We start from the raw sequence: 19350 nt of genomic DNA, 5'->3' as shown, positions 1-19350 counted from the left end.
CGCCCCTGGTGAAGGCCCTATAAAGGAGGCGAGAAGCTTGTGGATCTTAAACTTTGTTTCTTCTTCATTCTCTTTGTGATTTTCAAGTTTGATGCTTCAAACCTAGTGAAATCCCTAAACAACAAGGATGGTAAAGGAAGCGAGAAGCTTAGGGCATCTCTAATGGCAACCCGCAAATTTCCTCCCGCATCCGTCCGCCGACATGGATGTGGGAGGACAACATCCAACTATAGCTGCATACATTTTGACAACAACTCGAACCAAGTGGATGGAATGCGTGCAAACACGACCGGATTTCATGCAAACATGACGGATTTCATATAAACATGGCGGTTTTCATTACATCTCGAACATGTTTTAACTAAAAGGGTAAAACTATGTGCATGTATGGTCGCATAGAGCTCCCCTCCCATGACCCAAATACGCTACACTAGTCTACGACCGACCGCGGTTAATACCTTTGTCTTCCCCTGTCCGGCAGCCCGCTCACCGGACTGTCAGGAGTCTCAGAGGCATATGCTTCAACACAAAGGACGCCTTGCTTCCCCACTGCTCGTTGGAGCGTAACCCCCGGCTGATGCTTCAGCGAGAGGGGAAGGGGGCACCTCCGCTTCAGTGAAGCCCATGTGGGATCTACGAAGGTCCTTGCAAGAGAAGAACCGGGCAAGACACTGAATGTGTACGTCGGCGGTGGTCTTCATGGGACCCAAGCGGCGGCGGCCTTCTGTGTTCTACTACTCCTCGATGATGGTGGCACACACGGAGGCGCTGGCCACCGACTCGTCGATGTCTATGCACCCGGGCACTCGGCTTCTATCTTTACCCGCATGGCGCAGTCGGAGGCACGGGAGGCGCGATCGCAGGCACGGAAGGCACGCTCGCAGACACGGGAGGCGCGGTCTTTGTCGTGCTCCACATCGGCAACTCGCCACTCCTCATCGAACTGGCCTAGAGCGGCGAGTTGTTAAACCATATGTCCGCTTGGGACGGCAACCGGCTCCGTCGGGCTAGGCGAGGGAGGTAGAGCAACGAGCTCCATCGCTCGTCCTCGTATCCGACGGGCCATGTAGAGGACTTGTATGCCGGAGAACTGCTCTTTGAAATCCATTGGAAGAGTGGAGAAAATGGTGAAGGAGGAGATGGGGAGTGGTGGAGGGTGCGATTTTGCCCGGCGTCTGGCCTCGTTTAAATTGAGAGCGGACTAGAGGAGCTCGGTCGGCATCGTATTTAATGTCGGCCCGCTCATAAAAGGGCGTGTCGGGGTACACAAACAGGGGTGTTTATTTCCCCCTGACTTGTGCATAGACGATAAGCCTCCGACCAAGGTCCTAAGGCTGCCGGGAAATGCTACTGCTCCATCAAGACCTGGCCCACGCTAGAGAAGTTGCTCTATGAGAGATCAAGGATCGCATCAAGAAGACCAAGCCCCCGGCAGACGCAGCCCCGGACGGGCCCAAGTCACACCAAGAACCCCTGGCGCTTGCCGGGGACCAAGGCGCACTCCCCCTCAAGAATATCCGGCAAGTCACCCCTCTGGCAAGCGCAAGCCAATCTGCCACCGCTCCACCTCATCGCTACACCAGTCACCTATCGATGAGGTGTCAAGCTCCCACATGGTTAAGTAGCTCTTACTATATACGTGGCGACGCGGCGGAAGACAGATTACGACAAGTGGACACCCGTCCAGAGGTCTGTCAAGACACCAAGCAACAGCCAGCTAAGTGGTGATAGGAGCTTGCCGGGGAAGCACCCCCACTCGCCACCTAAGGCAGCATTTAGGGCATTCTGTCTTGAGTGCTAGAGCTAGGTATGATAGCACTGTTAGCTATCTAATCATGTTTGTTTGCCACTTTGGACGCCCCTTGAGCTATAAAAGGAGGCCCAAGGCAACCTAGCATGGGATTCATACCCCAGGGGATTTGGACCCAAGAACATTTGTACGCACGTAGTAGTTCTCCACGGCAACCCTTGTCGGGGCAGAACATTGTGCGAGCTCCGTCTTCCCCAAATCAATCCACCAAAGCAGGAGTGGAGTTTTACACTTCTCAGCGGCCCGAACCTGGGTAAAAACCTCGAGTCTCATCATCGTGTTGCCTTGTAGTTTATCCTCTTTGTGCAACGCGATCTCCTCGCCGAACCACGAAGGGGCCAACGGTCCCATAGGTGATTGGGTGCACATCTGACCCAACATCTTTGGCGTGCCAAGTAGGGGGAGTCGTTCGTGCAAACTCGAGATTGCAAGCGCTTCATCGATCTTCATCAGCTCCCCTCCGCCTGGAGCATCGAGGAAGAAGGACATCGTCACTTCATGAGATTATTCCTCTTCAAGCCTTGTCACGTGCCACCGTCGTGGTGGTGTCAACGGTGATGAGCACCGTCGATGTTGTGGCTGTTGCATCTGACGCGAACAACACGGCCACGGTGACGGCCTTGGCAAGGGAAGAGGGGGACTAGGCGACGACGCCATCCCTATCACAAACATCGAGCTAGCCCACCTTACCCGTGGGGAGGTGTAGCTACGATTGGATGGGCAAGGAAAACAGGAAAGGTACACGGCGATACCCTTCCTCTCTTCTCCTTCCCCACCTGTGGTCAGTTGTGCATCACGGCGGAGCCGCCAATGTCGTTGAGCTCGCCTGCGCCTGGTTCTGCCATTGCCCCATGTTAGTAAATCTCGGGCCAAACGCTAGAGCGAATCCATTGGTCGGCGACCCCCGCAAACGAGCCACAGCGAGGTCCCGTTCCCCAACGTTTCCAACGTCTTGGTCGTTACGGGGCCGTTGGGCCAGAAGTAGAAGAAGGATGGTTCGACCGATCATATTTACTATTTCTTCCTTTCTGGCTAAGTTATGAACACCTACGTTGGCCCGGCAAGCTCTTGCCGCGGACCACGCTTATGACTAACATTTCCCCAAATACCTTGGTTTCCTGTCTATTCGTTCTTCTCGTCCTCCCATAACAACGACGGTTTACACCATGCACGCGATGGGGAACACGAAGGGAAGAAAACACCGATGGAGGAAAGGGAACGACGAATGTGGGTAGATGCACACCAAGATAAAGAATAAGCCTTAAAGAAAGATAAGTCGGCATGACCATCAGTTTTAGTTAAAGCTTGAATTTTGCATCTTCTCCTTAGCGACCAAGGTTTTATATGGTGAATCTGGTACGTAATGGAACCTCGTTGTCTTCCTGATTGTGCCCCTATTTTGTTTTGAGTCTGCTCAACAAAACACGTGCAACATCAAAGACCAATGAGGAAAAACTCGCTAGCAGCGTATCCTTGCCAGCAGAATGCTAAGGACCTGTTCCTCAAAGCGATCGCAGCAGCACATTGTTGACGGGCAACCAGAGTGCACAAAGAGTAACCATACGAATACTAGGAGGAAAGCAAAGGGGGTGGCATGTGATTACATAAAGACACTAGTTCAGCAAAAGGCAGTGACAGTGCATGGTCTGATACGAAATACATATTTTATCTTAAGTATTGGAGAGCACGACGGCAGGAGTGGGTCAAGGCTAACTTCGGCGGCTTCCCTGGACCCTTGGGACTGTGAGGACCCTTTCGGCAAGAGGCCACGCCTTCTCTGCGGCAATAGAGACATCAGCACCCGGCGGAAGCTTCTTGAAACCGTCGAAGAGATCGAGCTCTAGGTGGAAGAAGGCGAGGTTGCTGAAGACCATGAAGAGGGCATCGCGAGCCAGCTTCCGGGATTCGTCGGTGAAGCGAGCAGCCATGTCGTCCTCGTACGTCTTCAACCCCTCAATCAAGCCCTCGAACGAGAGTGTCAGCTTGACGCTTGGGACTTCATATTGGCCGGCACAGAAGGCCCAACTCTTCATGTTCATGTTTGCAATCCGGGCGGTGAGGCGCTCAGCGATGTCAGCCATGCTCCTGATTGAGAGGTCGCGTTGCTCAAGCTGGTTCTTCAGCTTGTACTTTGCATCCTTCTGGAGGGTTTGGGCACTAGTCAGATCCATCAGCAACAGCTTCTCTCGAGCACCGGTAGATTCGATGTTCTTCTCCAGCGAGGCAAGTCTCGATTGCAAACCGGAAATGGTATCGTTGGCGGCGGCGAGGCTTTGTCTCTTGGAAGAAAGCTGCGAGTGCACCTCTTCCAGCGTGGCTTGCTCCTTCCGTGCTTCTTCTTTGAGGGCCTTGGTCTCCTCGCCACTTCGAGCAAACTCCTTCGTTAGTGTGCTCAACTGGGCCTCTAGATTGGTCTTGGCAGTAGCCGCGGCAGCAAGCTCATCGAACACCTTCTTCAACTGGGCAGTGGGAGTCGAGGAGAGCACATCGAGAGCAGCTTTGTGGTCGTCCTCTAGCTCCTTGGTGCGTTGCAGAATGCGGGCCTCCAACTCCTCGTCCTTATTATGGAGGGAAAGTTCGAGGGCCTCTTCCCGGGAGGAGATTTCCGCCTCTCTCGCGTCCAGATGCGCTTTGCGCTCCACCACACGGGCCTCCTGGGCTGCAACGTCTTCCTTCGCCATGGATAGCATCCCATGCTACCTCATAAGGGAATGGACCTACTGGTTGTACCACTCCCGCGGTTTTTTCCCTTGTCCCTCAACTGCCGGTCCACAAGACCGACCTGCTCGTGTTGCTCTTTGACTGCCTACCATTTGAGCCACCTGCTCTGCATATCCTTGACCCCAGCAGCCATGGATTCCAAGAAAGCCATGTCCTTGGCGCTGTTAGCAGGATCATCGACCCCTCCGACTTTTTGACACATCGGCGCCAGCGCCCGCTCGATTCCCTCGACGATGTATGTGCCCGCTGAGAAGGATTGTTCTGGAGTTGGAGGGCACAGTCGAGCAGTGACCATCGCTAGTTGGTTCGAGGAGGATTGCACAAACGACGGCAGAGGATATCGCGGAGGCAAGGGTCCCACAGACTGAAGGGGGGCCTTCCCCTCTATGACTACGGCTGAGATAGTTGAGCTGCCCGGATTTGATGCTGTTGTCTCGAGGAACTCCTGAAGTTCTCCGGCAACCGAGCCATGAACCTCTGCGGCGGCAATCTTCTCTGCCTCCGCGACAGCATCCTTCCCGATACTAGCCACCTCTTCGAGCAACTCTAGTTCTTCGGGCAGCGATGTTGTAATCAGCAGCAATAGATGGCAAAATGTAAGTCAAATAGCTGATTAAGAGAAAGAGAGAGGGCGGGGAAGTAAAGCCACGGGCAAGTGGGATACCCGATGGAGTCTGCCGCGCCAGGATATTTGTTTCCCCGGCAAGATCAGCTGTCGGGGCACGGTCCATCACTGCTTCATCGACGGCGGCTTCTGCACAGACGGGCTCTTTGGTGGAGGCCCTTGCTGGTGAATCCCTACTGATGACGACGGTTGTCGAGAGATCTTGAAGGGAAGGCTCCTCCTGGTGGGCCTCTCCTTGATGAACCTCTCACGTCTCCCTATCAGGGGTAGGAGGACACTCTTCTCTGTCCCCGCTACGGGAGGGGATTGCGCTTGGATTCCATGGTGGGGGCTGGCCCGAGGGCTAGCCATGGGGTTCTCCCCCACGTCTCCCGCCAGGCCCATGTCTGTCGCGGGATCCCGCTCCGTGCGGATTTGGCTCGTTTGGCCATATGCGTCATGGTCTCCTCGTCCTCATCCCTTTCAAGAAGATGATCATGCAAAATTAGTCAGAGTATCAAAAACAAAGAAGTTTGACATCAATTGTGGGCGAAGGACTTACTCTGAAGCCTTGAGCATAGATCCCAACTCGTATGATGCAAGCGGCAGAGTCGATCTACCCCTCTTCAGAGTTGGTGGAGCGGAACTTGGCAGCAGAGTTGGGGCTTCGAGCAAAGGCGAGCCGGGCAGAGAAGTTGGGCTTGAAGGAGGGCCGGGGTCCGCCCCTATGACCCTTCGTCACTTGATAGGAGAAGCTTTGGCTTGGGAAACATGGGAGGACTAGCGACGTGCAGCCTAGCATCCTCCTCCCTTGGAGGTCGTCTTCTTCACCTTCGGGGGAACCCGCAAAGACGCGGGAGACGTCGCTTCCTGGCCAACGCGATGGCGAAGGCACCATCCTAGTTCTAGGGTTTAGGGGCCGCTTCGAGCCCCTTTTCCTCCACCACTCGCCCGTTTGCCTCCTCCGCCTCGCCCTCGGACTGGAGGGTTCCAGCCCCGGCAAACTCCAACCCAGCAGCTTCTTCCGGGGGAAGATTCTCGTCCACCTCTCCGGAAGAATCACTTTCCCCGGATTCCTCCTCTCCGTCATCCCCGAAGGTCGTTCCCTTGGCGGCTCTGACTTGTTTGTCCTCCGCGATCCGAGCGGCTATAAAATCCTTCTTCACCTCCCTGGTGGGCGCAGTCACGTTATCCTCTTATCGGGAGGCCCTTTCCTCCAGGCTGGAGACCCAGGGTAAAACCCAATCAAACTTGACCCTAGAAGCGTCGCAATCTGGCATCCATTGCAGAATCCGGTTCCTGGCAGAGCTAATATGCAAAGGGACGACCCCTGCCGGCAGATGGAACGAACCAAAGACACCAAACAATTGGTCACACAACCAGTCGTGGCCATAGGTCGTTAGGTTGTTGCTCGTGCCTCGGTACAACCGCATCTAGTCGGCAGGGCCGTTGAACTCCCAAGCAAACATGTCCCTTTTCTGCAGTGGTGCAATGCGGCCCCGGAGGAAATTGGCCCCCATGTGTTGTACGGTAAGCCCGACAGCCTTGAGATGGGTGATCCTGTTTAGCATCGGGCAAAGCTTGTTATCAGAAATGCCCAAGCTGGTCCAGTTGCTGTTGCGCGAGACGCAACCAGTCTGTGTAGAGCAGAACTCGGGGACTTTGTCATCCTTGATCCAACACCAATCGTCCCTCCATTCTTTCCACTTCCCACGATGTTGGCCAGAGAGGTATCCCCAACCCTCTTTCCTGCCCCCAGGAATCCAGCTAACATTCCCCGAGCGGTGATTTTTATCCTCTATCCGGGGAAGGAAGAAGTGTGTGAACAAATCCACATTAGGGGCAACTCCGACAAAGTTCTCACACAGGTGGGCGAAGATCGCCATGCACGCCATTGCATTGGGCGTGAAATCCAGAAGGTGAAATCCATACGCCGCCATCATGGCGCAGAAGAAACCAAAGAAAGGGGGGAGAGACCACAGTAAAAGTACGCGCAGAAGAAGCAATATTTATGTGATGGCCTCTTCTCCTTGGGGTTGTCTAGCAGAACAACGGGAGCCTTGTGCCCCTTCGTCTCTCTCCCCCACATATTGTTGGGGAACATTGCATGGGAAACAAAAAAATTCCTACGCACACGAAGACCTATCATGGTGATGTCCATCTACGAGTGGAGATTAGATCTACATACCCTTGTAGATCGAACAACGGGAAGCATTAAGAAACGCGGTTGATGTAGTGGAACGTCTTCACGTCCCTCGAACCATCCCACGAACCGTCCCGCGATCCGTTCCGATCTAGCGCCGAACAGATGGCACCTCCGCGTTCAGCATGCGTACAGCTCGACGATGATCGCGGCCTTCTTGATCCAGCAAGCAAGACGAAGAAGTAGATGAGTTCTCCGGCAGCGTGACGACGCTCCGATGGTGGTGATGATCTACTCCTCCAGGGCTCCGCCCGAGCTCCGCAGAAATCCAATCTAGAGGTAAAACTATGTGGAATAGGCTAGAGTTGCACGTGGCAAAGTTGTGTCTCAAAAAGCCCTAAACCACCACTATATATAGGAGGGAGGGGGAGGGGCTAGCCTTGAGGGACAAGGCCCTCAAGGTGCGCCGGCCGCGAGGAGGAGGAGGACTCCTCCTCCAATTCGGTTTGGGAAGGAGGAGTCCTCCTCTTCCTTCCCACCTCCCTCTTTCCTTTTTCTTTTTGTTTTCTTTTGGTATTTTCTTTATGTGGCGCCATAGCCCTCTTGGGCTGACTCCACCAACCCAATAAGGACTTGTGGCGCCACCCTAGGGCCTTGGGCTCACTCCCAGGTGTGTGGGCCCCTTCCGGTGAACACCCGGAACCCATTCGTCACTCCCGGTACACTATCAGAATTGCCCGAAACTTTACGGTGACCAAATGAAACCATCCTATATATCAATCTTCGTTTCCGGACCATTCCGAAAACCCTCGTGACGTCTGTGGTCTCATTTGGTACTCCGAACAACATTCGGTAACCACACATATAACTCAACTATACTAAAACATCATCGAACTTTAAGTGTGCAGACCGTGCGGGTCCGAGAACTATGCAAACATGACCCGAGGCACTCCTCGGTCAATATCCAATAGCTGGACCTGGATGCCCATATTGGATCCTACATATTCTCCGAAGATCTTATCGGTTGAACCTCAGTGTCAAGGATTCATATAATCCCGTATGTCATTCCCTTTGTCCTTCGGTGTGTTACTTGCCCGAGATTTGATCATCGGTATCCGCATACCTATTTCAATCTCGTTACCGGCAAGTCTCTTTACTCGTTCCGTAATACAAGATCCCGTGACTTACACTTAGTCATGTTGCTTGCAAGGCTTGTGTGTGATGTTGTATTACCGAGTGGGCCCTGAGATACCTCTCCGTCACACGGAGTGACAAATCCCAGTCTTGATCCATGCTAACTCAACGGACACCTTCGGAGACACCTGTAGAGCACCTTTATAATCACTCGGTTACGTTGTGACGTTCGATGCACACAAGGTATTCCTCCGGTGCTAGTGAGTTATATGATCTCATGGTCATAGGAACAAATACTTGACACGCAAAAAACAATAGCAATAAAACGACACGATCAATATGCTACGTTCATAGTTTGTGTTTAGTCCATCACATGATTCTCCTAATGATGTGATCGAGTTATCAAGTGAAAACACTTGCATATAGTCAGAAAACCTTGACTATCATTGATCAACTGGCTAGCCAACTAGAGGCTTGCTAGGGACATTGTTTTGTCTATGTATCCACACATGTATCTATGTTTTCATTCAATACAATTATAGCATGGATAATAAACGATTATCTTTAAACAGGAAATATAATAATAACTATTTATCATTGCCTCTAGGGCATATTTCCAACACATATAGGCATACCTCTCGATCAAGGTGTTGTCGTCCAGATTCGATGGAGAGAAAACCACATCTTTTCGCCGGCGTTTCTCCTCCTCTTTTGTTCTTCTCTTCCTCTCATCAGCGGCCTGCTCCTTCGACTCAGTCGCTTGTTTCCCCTTTACGGTGGCCGTCTTTCGACCCATCTCTTTCGAACAGTGGACGGATTGGCAATGCTCGTTGAAGGGAATGGCGGCGGCGGGGGCAGTTTCTTGGTTGGAGGGGGAGAAGAAAGGTGGAGAGATGAATGTGAATGAGCAGCGCCCCCTTTGCGGGATCCCTTCTTTATGTATGGGGTAATGGGGGCATGCATTGGGTACTCGCTCTTCGCTATCACTCTAGGGAACCGTCGTTTATTTACTGGCAGTTCCCCTTTTTTAATCCCCAACGGCTATTGTTCGACGGCCCCACGACCTGTGGTAAATGCGCAGATTGGACGTGGGTCGTGGGGACAACAGTTTCTCGACGCGTGTCCGTGCATTGAGGGAGCCTAACCGAACATGCCCAGCGACACGTATGGCTCAGGCTCGGGGGCTTCTGTCGGGTTACACAAACAGGGTGTTTATTTCCCCCTGACTTGTACACGGACGATAAGCCTCCAATCCAACGGCCTAAGGCTGCCGGGAAATGATACTGCTCCATTAAGACCTGGCCCACGCCAGAGAAGCCGCTTTACAAGGGATCAAGGAGCGCATCAAGAAGACCAAGCCCCCAGCAGATGCAGCCCATGACGGGCCCAAGACGCACAAAAAAAACCTGACGCTTCCCGGGGACCAAGGCGCACCCCCCTCAAGAAGATCCGACAAGTCACCCCTCCGGCAAGCGCGAGCCAATCTGCCATCGCTCTACCTCATCGCTACACCAGTCACTTATTGATGAGGTGTCGAGCTCCCAGATGGTTAAGTGGCTCTCGGTATATATGTGGCGACGCGTCGAAAGACTGATTACGACCAGTTGACACCCGTCCACAAACGTGTCAAGACACCAAGCAACAGTCACCTAAGCGGTGGCGGGAGCTTGCCGGGGACGCACCCCCGCTCGTCACCTAAGGCATCATTTATGACATTCTGTCTTGAGTGCCAGAGTTATGTATGATAGCACTGTTAGTTATCTAATCATGTCTGTTTGCCACTGTGGACACCTCTTGAGCTATAAAAGAAAGCCGAAAGCAACCTAGCATAGGATTCAGACCCTAGGGGATTTGGACCTAAGAACATTTGTACGTACGTAGTAGTTTTCCACGGCAACTCTTGTCAGGGCAGAACGTTGTGCGAGCTCCGTTTTTCACAAATCAGTCCACCAAAGCAGGAGTAGGGTTTTACGCTTCTCAGCGGTCCGAACCTGGATAAAACCTCAAATCGCATCATCATGTTGCCTCATAATTTCTACTCTTTGTGCAACGTGATCTCCTCGCCAAACCATAAAGAGGCAATGGTCCCATAGGTGATAAAGTGCACATCTGCCGCGACAGGGCATGTGGCCAGAATAGGTTTTGCGGCTTCCACGCAAGTTAGACATTTGAATGCGGCAAGGAAATGTGTTCAGCCAGACATGCAACAGGGCCATCCTCGACCAGGTGAGCGGAAGGGAAAAGTGGTTTTTGATGGACCAGGACGGTCAATATTAGGCGAAGTAACAGTCCGAACTCCCTTTTCCTGTTTCTTCTTCGTTCCCTTTCAATAGGCATGGTTATGGTGTTGCTGACAAACTCGCTAAGTATGACTATTCTTGGGAAGAAATTGATCCCAGCTGCATTGTAAGTAGTTAACCAGCGACTTTGTAGTTTAATTGAACGATCTAATTCCCCTTACAAGAATAAGAGAACTTTGCCTCCTCCGATCAGTGCGCGCACGACCCATAGGCAGATCTGCAAGTGTTTACAAGAATTACTAACAACAACAGCTTGCCTGTCTGACAGAACATCAACAGCGCAAGTCAAACATACCTGTTGCTGATAATAAAAACAGCAACCACCTTTGATGGCGTACACCATAACCATGCATATAATTCTTAACGTAACCCCAAAAAAACTTATATGGTGAGTGACGTCACAGTAGAAAACACAACATCAGCAAGCAAAATAGCCTCACATTCCATTCAACCTGGAGCATAAAACATGATAGTGCTGTCACTTTGCACTCCACGGTAACTTCGGTCTTACTGACTGCAACTGCAGCCGCCGGGATACAGGGGTTCTCATAATCAACTAACTAAAAATTCACCTTTATTTAGCAAACTGGGTAGTCTGGTAACTCTTATCTCTTTGTAGATACATGGCACCTCTAACCTGTAAACAGCAATCAGAGCCAGACCTCTTCTTTCTCTAGAGATATGTACATCCATCACTGATGAATCGTCGGGTTTGTGTATAGCCTCCAGGGGTCTTGGAAATATGTGACCACTGTCTCGAGGTATTGATGCCAGCCTAATTTCCATCCGTCCCTCCAGATATAGCACCCTTGGGTCCAAAATCAAATCTCACCCAAAGTGATGGAGAGCTACCTACTGGTGGGTTATGTTACTTCACTATTGCTGTGATTCTGTGAATCAAATCAAAGAGCTGCTTTTTCAGCTATAGCTGAGACTTCCGTTGACAAATCTGGAATTGCACTTCACAGAACCATCTCACCAACAGTCATTTCATTCACAATCAGAATGAGCCGCAAAATCCAGAGACTTCTCCACAACTTGCAACATCTATTTTGATGAAAGTATCTGCAAGACAAGTTGATAGATTAGTAAACATTTTATAGGCAAATGCAAAGGTGTGCGCAAGAGTGCTCCCTGGTAGAAAAAATATACTACTCCCTCCAATCCATATCAACATTTTGTGCAAAAATATGTCCATTTGTTTAGTATAACAAAATGTACGCATATAGTTGCTAAGTCATCCGTCCCTCCTTAAAACCATTGCGCATAATTTTGCAAAATAATTTGCTAATGCACATCTATATAAAAATCGAATTCTTTCAAAAGAAAGTGAATAGCACATGCACCTGACAGCACAAAATACATTTTTCTATTTGGTGATAAGTTCCTATTATTTTCTGAGACATTTTTTCTGTTAGATGTGTTTTCCAGATAGGAATCAGAAAAGGCTGGAGACAAGACAAGAGACACCCAATAGATGGTGCTGAAAACACGAGGATCAGTGTACACATGTTGAATAAAAAAATATGGTAAAATAGCATACCATTGGTGGACAAACTCACGATCCTGAACTTGACTTCTGAACCCATACTTGTCTCTGCACACATCATTTATGGTATTAGACTTTTAGAGTAATATAATACCTAACAAAAATCACCCCCATGCAGTCAGCCAAGGCAAGTAGAAAATTATAAACTAATCACACCTCATGAGCCACATAGCTAGCAGGGCCCCTCTTCGAAGGCTTTCCATCAGATGCAATAGGAGGGATTTCCATCTCCTTCGGCCCACGTGGCGGACCACGGCGGTTGGGGTGCCTGTTTCCTGAATATAGCATATTACACCATGAAGCATAGTACATAAACTGCTATAGAAAAAACTTTGGATTGCTTGTTTCCTAATCGCTAACTATTATTTATAACCAGATAAAAACAAACCATTCTCCACAAGGCCACCGCGGCCACCAGGACCCCTTGTGTCTATTTTTCGCTCTCCATGGCCTGCATCGTCAAGTATGTTAATACGGTAACTTGAGCATCGGGAATAATTAACGATAAAGTTGTTAAATGACTTGTACCATCTACTTGCTGAGATACATTGTCCATAGAGTGTGACTGCATTAGCGGGAACTCAGACAATGAGGCTTGCGCACCGCCTCCTGATGCAGACTTGTCATAGCGACGAGGGGCCCAAACACCTCGGTCAGGCCTATCTCTATTTCTGGCATGTCTTTCAATCTTCTCACCAATGGGTCCAGAACCATGCACATGATTATGCTTGTCATCATAATGGTTTTTCTCAGCATTTTCAACAATCTGATCTTTTGCAGTGGAACGCGAGTTTGGAGCCCGTGGTGGCCTCTTATCCTTCTCGGCACTAATTATGTGACCTTCTTGCTCATGTTGAGATGCTATTGCATGGCGTCCTTCCTTGTTTGAAAGTATAGTCTTGATAATTCTGCCACTGGCCTCATTTCGCTGGTCTTGTCTAGAAGTTGATGGAGGTGTATTTCTCGACGGGGGCACAGACTGCTGCGGGGTTGAGCTATCAGATATCTGTGACAAACCAGATAATATGACAGTCCATACCAATTAAATGATAAAAAACCTCGCGGAATGTGTCTGCTTACATTGGAATCAACCCTCGCTCTTCCTTTAAGGAGGACAATTTTGTCCCTTTTACCGTCGATAACCTGAGCAGACCCAGATGGCCCTCCGCTTGTAGCATCTACAAGACGGGACAAAACAAAACAACAGTATTAATATCATAGAGGAACTAGGCATTTGTATTCTACTGTAAGGATGGAAAGTAGCGAATCATAGGTAAAGAACTAAAGATTAAGTAACGAATCATTTAGTGTAACAACATATTAACAGTTACCCTTGTAAAGGGAATACAGCTCCATGATTGAAAAAACACAATTTTCAAATACGACAAATAACGCAGATGTGGTAAGAAGTGGATGACATCATGCAAGGAGGACCGGCATCGTTCCCATGAATGGGCTGCGTGTTGACATTGAAAAGATCCACTTGGCCTACTGCCACAGGTCAGTTTTTAAACCAAACAAGCGAGAAACACAATCTATTTTTCTTTGTACTGTTGATGCTTCAGATCGGTTTTTCAAAAGACGCTTATTTTTGCCATTACGAAGAACATTAAGCTAGAAGCTAACACGCTTAAGTCAAAATAGTAAAGGATCCAATATTTAGCTAGATTCCCTGCCACGCAGTACACCAACACCACCTCAGCCATGAGTTTGTACTTACAAACATGAATTATGTTGCATTCCCATGTAACGGATTAAGCTCAAGTTTGACAATGGGGCTCAAAGAAACCCTAGTCTGTTCATTAGTTGATACAACATTCCAACAACACATGTAGTCAAGACTCAAGAGTCATATCAGAAAGACGACACTTAGTAATAATCTCTAACATCCAAAATACTGTTGACTATTGACAACAGTTATATAACAAGCTAATAACAATAAACAGTTTCTTCAATGTAGTACCACCTGAAGTTCCAGCAATGATTTTCTCTCTCTGTGTATGATCATCTCTCTTTGGTGCTAAGATGTAAGTCGGCTTTTCCTTAGCATTGTCTCGCACAACATACTGCTGGATATCACAGAACAACAGCATATTAATAACTTCAGTTATTCACTACGAATAATAAACAGAAATTAGAAATCGTTGTTTGCTTGGTTTTGAGAGGTGATCATTCTCAGAGAGAAAAGACATGGAACACCATGACAAAGCCTTGGAAAGTAGTAATACTTTTTACAGAACACCACAAAATAAATAGTCCAACACTCAAAAACCGATATGAGGCGCCGAGCATTACTAGTGTCTATGTCATTCAATCAAATACAACCGAATACACACTTGTATATGTTCAAAGGAAATTATGAGAACTCACGACCATAATAATAACCCAAAAAAGAACAATTTTGAAATGGTTGGAATATATAGAACATATATGAGCATATGATCCATAAACACTGGGGCAAAACATGCATAGAGGAAACGACAGGAAGACAGTAGTCATAAGGATTAACATGCTAACATAAAAAACATAGGAAATATACAGAGCATCTGATCCATAGTGACAAGTTTATGATATACATAAAAGGAAACAGAAGAAACATCTTATTTCATTATGTCAAATCAAAATACAAATAGAACAACAGAACCTTTCAGAATATTTGGTAGGGATATAAAATGAGAACATATAGTAAAGAACTAATCTAAAGCTACTTCTCTAGGCATAGAGGTACACTACTCAACACCTACTTCTGTAAAAACATGACATGGTAATGTGCCGGCATTTGAGCCCCACCTGCTACCACCTAATCCAAATGGCCAATAAAAAAAAGTATGTGTCACCATATACATGCTTGGAACAGACTTGTCATTACATGTTACTATTTCAAGTACAAAATTAATGAGTAGGCCTACTCAAAACATATATATGGAAGGATAAGATCCATTTCATGTGACAATTCTTAACCAAGCACAGTACCGTTGAAGTGGAGGCCCTGCGCCTTTCAGAAGACCTTTTAGATGGACTAGAACTACTGGTTACCACACCTGCAACTTTTCTGCTTAGTCTGCTACTTACAGACCTCTGCAGTGTGTGAAATGCTAGTTAGTTATACACCTGACAGTTGATAAACGATAATAAAACTTAGAGTATAATCAATTCAACTAATATACCTGAGCCATACTCTTAGCCGCCCTTTGCTGACGAACATAAACCATAAGAGGTGTAATAACAGGTGGCTCCTTTCCAGCAGCTGCAACAGTAACCAAGTAAAGACATGAACTTCTTTTATGCTTGGCATCTTTGAATAGATGTGTCAATTAGGCAACAATGCTTTACTACAAATAGAAAGTTATGAGATGTTTTACCTGCTCTTTCAGCTTCTTTCCTTTCAAGCTGAATTTCAGCACTTGGCAAATGCTCAGTGGGCTTTGATATAAGCTCAAGAAACTCCAAGTATTCTGGATCTGAATATTCAACAACAGAAATATTCTAAGTTCGAAAAAATGAGAAATATGAAAGAATGGTACATATTGGACAACAAAAATGCTTGGTTAGGACCTTTTGTTATAGTTCCTTGACGAGCATCTTTCTTGATATTTGACTTCGGAACCTGTTGTGATGGTGCATATTCCACAAGAGCTTTAAATTGAGCACCTGGCAGGGAACCATGGACAACATGCATGACATACAAATTAAAACATGCATAGATGCATAACACAACATATACTCGAGTTTTAGGGGTAAAAAGAACTTCGCAAATTGATTAAAAATTTACAACAAGCTACCAATTTCAGTTACATCCTAACAGTATATATTGATTAAATAACCTCATATGTCAACAATACAACATAGGTGATGATTGTGTTCATTCACCATGGCTGCCACCTGACCAATCTATAGGGCATACTATAAAAGAGGAAACTGATCGTTAGTTTCATTTTCTGGATAACCTCAGGCATTGATCATCTAATAAGGATGGACGCAATATGGCAGTATTTATTTGCTAGCCAGCCCTAATCAAGATGATCCATCTTTCGTTCAATGGCTATGTGAATGCTAAGCATTAACATTTTATGTCAATTTGAAATTTTGTAGAAAATAATACAGCTGTTGCAAAAATCACATCATGTATAGTGATATACTGATGCAACAAATAGTAGAAACTGAAGAATGCAAAGGGTACCTCACTAATGAACTTATATCTCTACCGTGGACAGCGATAAGTGGACGTAATCTGAATATGAGTTCTGCATACTCTTGATTGCACATGAGAAATGAAACAAAAATAGCATATTGGTTAAGAAATAAAGGACATACCTTTTTCATTCACAAATACATGCCCATTGAAGAACTCAGCAAACTCAACAACATCTTCTGGGCTCTTGAAGTTAAGGTAGAGACGAGAATATCTATGATTCTTTTGGCTGGAAATAAAAAATCAGTTAACCAACTGGAAAAAAGATGGTGGCAAACAATTATGTCACTGTTGTCTCAACATCTTCTGGGCTCTTGAAGTTAAGGTAAAATCGGCTGGATAGATAAATTTTGTTAGCCAATTGGACAAAAGAGGGTGGCAAACAAGAAATATAGTATTGTTTTCCCACTGCTAGGTTCTAATAAGATGCCTTATACTTTGAGTAAAAGCAACTCAAAGACATCAAAATTTAAGGAAGAAACTACTGCACAAATCACCAGACAATAGCACAGGACTGGTAGGTAAAAAGGCTGAATGCTACAAGGTAGTTTTGAATTCAAGTGTTTCTGATTCTTTTAAGAATTGCTCCATAAAAAGCACACTATAAGTGAATTATGGATCTTGTATCCAAAATAAGTGAAAGCAAAAAATGAACATTTTACGTTTTTAGTTGCCATAAAAAAACAGTGAGGCCAGCAACAAACTGAAGAAATGGAACTAACAGGTAGAAAGCGTAGATAGTTGCATAACAAATAAGGCAACCTCTATTCTTCACTAATACTTAAGGTACAGTCATCGACAAATTTGTACTCAAAAAACAAAATTACAAGCACAGATCATAATTACGATTTAACACCCGACAGTTCGTTCTGGTTGAACCTAAGAAGGCAGGAAGTGCAACTGCAAGTGGCACTGCACTGTAAACTACAAGTGCACAACTAGGAATAACGTTCTGCACTAGATAGCAACAACAATTTTAAGCTTAACATCTCAATTAGGCAAATGAACATGCTGATTGCTAATAACGAAACAAACTACATCACTTGACACTTATACAAGCACACAAAATCTAAGGGGAGAAACCAGAAACTGCTAGTCACATAATTCCTAGGTTCAACAACCACGGCCCCAATCCAGAACTAAAGAGCATCGAACCTCACAAACACACCAACTACAAGTCTAGAACTAGGGATAACATGCTGCACCAGATAGTGTCAACAGTTTGAAGCTAGACATGTCAATTACACAAATGGAACATGCATGCTAATAACGAAAAAAACTACATCACTTAAACAGCACACGAAATCTAAACGGAAACTGCTAGTCGCCTACACATAATTCCTATGTTAAGCAGCCACGACCCCAATCCAGACCTAAAGAGCACCGAACCTCGCAGACGCTCCAACTCGCACGACTCGGGGAGCGAGGGAGAGCAAACGCTGACCTGGCATTACCGGGGCGGAAACGGGCCCAGTCATAGCGCCCAGCGAAGCGCGCGTCAACCTGGTCCACGACGGCCTGCTGCGCAATCGCCGGCGGCAGCCGCCTGAGCACCACCTTCGTGCGGTGCGCCGGGTCCTTCATGTGCGCGCGCGCCTCCAGCTCCAACTCCTCGGGTCCGAAATCCGCCCACGAACCGGGACCCACCACCACACCGCGCCGGCACAAACCCTAGGGGCCGGGTCACATCGAGGCGGGACGGGGCGGGAGGGCAGACGGGCGCGAGATCTGATGAAGGGTTAGGGTTTGGGGCGGGGTTGGGGAAGGAGGAGGTCTCTCGCTCTCGTCTGCTGCTTCCCCCCTCTCGCGAAGTCGCGTGCGACTCTTTTCGGTCTCTGGTTGGGGTTGGGGTTTGGGGTTGGGAGATGAGAAATTGGAAACTGTCGGAGATTGGGAAGGGGGGTGGAAGAGGGAGGACGACGACGAGGACGAAACGAAAAGGCGACACGGGAAGGGGAAAAAAAAGGGAAGGCGCAACGCAAGCAAAGATACGAGAAAAATACCCATCCTCAGTCCTGATATAATAATGTAAAGTAGGTTGATGCATAAAAAAAAGCTGGCTATGGCATTTTTGAACAAGTTCCCTATAGATATATATGGAGATGTGAATATGTGATGAATTTTTGTTAGCAGTGCAGTTCAACGGCGAACACTAGCCTCCGCTAAATTGCATATAGCAATCCAAAAAGATTAACAAGGAAAAGAGTTACTCCCTTCATCCCATAATATAAGACATTTTTGTAAAAGATGTTAGATTAAAAAAACAATATAAGACGTTTTTCAAGCTAGATGAAGAAAGTAGAAAGTAAGCTTGGACTAGTTTTCATCACAGAACAACTTGACACTCAATCTGTAAATCAATGCCGACAATTACCTCGATACTTTCGTTATAAGTTACGGCATGTGAGGCGGTGTGGGCGTATGGTTGTTTAGGCTACATGTTGGTCCACATCAAGACTCTGCCCTTCAATGAATCATTATGAGTTTATGAATTTATGTTTCATCTAATTTTACTAAAATTCCTTATTTCTTGATCATATATGTAACTTTTTTCTTCTTAAAACTGCTAAATGTTATAGCTCACTATATTTTTTACTTCTAGAGGAAGGTCGTCTCTATACCGTTTAGCTTGCTATTTTAAATGATGGGTTAATTGAAGGCCAACCCTAGGCGCAAAATCGGGTGTGTTAGATCAAAGCGCCATGCATTGTTAGATTGCCTTCCTCGTCTTGAACTCCCTCGCAGAGGTCGTGACATCCAGCAGTCGTCGGTCACCCACATCATAGCGCTCGTCCCTAGGGCGGTCGCGCTCATCAGCCACACGCGTCGTCCCGCTTGTCCTCGACCATTGATTGTGCAACACATCCCGTCGATGAGCTCCATAGTGTATCTCGTTA

The 19350-nt window shown here is 47.4% G+C and overlaps 1 protein-coding gene across 4 annotated transcripts; it reads right to left on the bottom strand.

Annotated features, from left to right (window-relative positions):
* Window positions 1-11130: 11130 nt before the first annotated feature.
* Window positions 11131-18407, bottom strand: LOC123426789 (regulator of nonsense transcripts UPF3). 4 transcript variants are annotated; one of them, XM_045110676.1, is made up of 13 exons: window positions 17898-18407; window positions 16576-16682; window positions 15817-15912; window positions 15624-15722; window positions 15429-15508; window positions 15235-15339; window positions 14228-14330; window positions 13342-13439; window positions 12790-13243; window positions 12650-12712; window positions 12418-12536; window positions 12256-12309; window positions 11131-11777 (listed from the first exon to the last, which is right to left on the bottom strand). In XM_045110676.1, exons 1-12 carry the CDS (start codon window positions 18035-18037, stop codon window positions 12271-12273), a joined length of 1503 nt encoding a protein of 500 aa, XP_044966611.1. In that variant the 5' UTR covers window positions 18038-18407; the 3' UTR covers window positions 11131-11777; window positions 12256-12270. The 4 variants fall into 4 exon arrangements, with proteins under 4 accessions (XP_044966611.1, XP_044966612.1, XP_044966609.1 ...); XM_045110677.1 differs by having other exon boundaries at window positions 12790-13240; XM_045110674.1 differs by having other exon boundaries at window positions 12790-13267; window positions 17898-18406.
* Window positions 18408-19350: the final 943 nt, after the last annotated feature.

This window comes from Hordeum vulgare, chromosome 2H (genome assembly GCF_904849725.1).
Source record: "Hordeum vulgare subsp. vulgare chromosome 2H, MorexV3_pseudomolecules_assembly, whole genome shotgun sequence".
In the NCBI taxonomy this organism is placed as follows: Eukaryota; Viridiplantae; Streptophyta; class Magnoliopsida; order Poales; family Poaceae; genus Hordeum; species Hordeum vulgare.
Note: the sequence above shows the minus strand (reverse complement) of the source record. Positions and strands in the feature narration are given on the sequence as shown.

Bases quoted from the DNA above. Each gene is read 5' to 3' on its own strand.
- LOC123426789 (XM_045110674.1), bottom strand. From the start codon at position 18,037: ATGAAGGACCCGGCGCACCGCACGAAGGTGGTGCTCAGGCGGCTGCCG. The intron at 15,723-15,816 runs GTCCTAACCAAG...TTGAATATTCAG, and splicing joins TCAAGGAACTATAACAAAAG to ATCCAGAATACTTGGAGTTT. The intron at 13,268-13,341 runs GTAAGCAGACAC...GGTTTGTCACAG, and splicing joins GAGCGAGGGTTGATTCCAAT to ATATCTGATAGCTCAACCCC.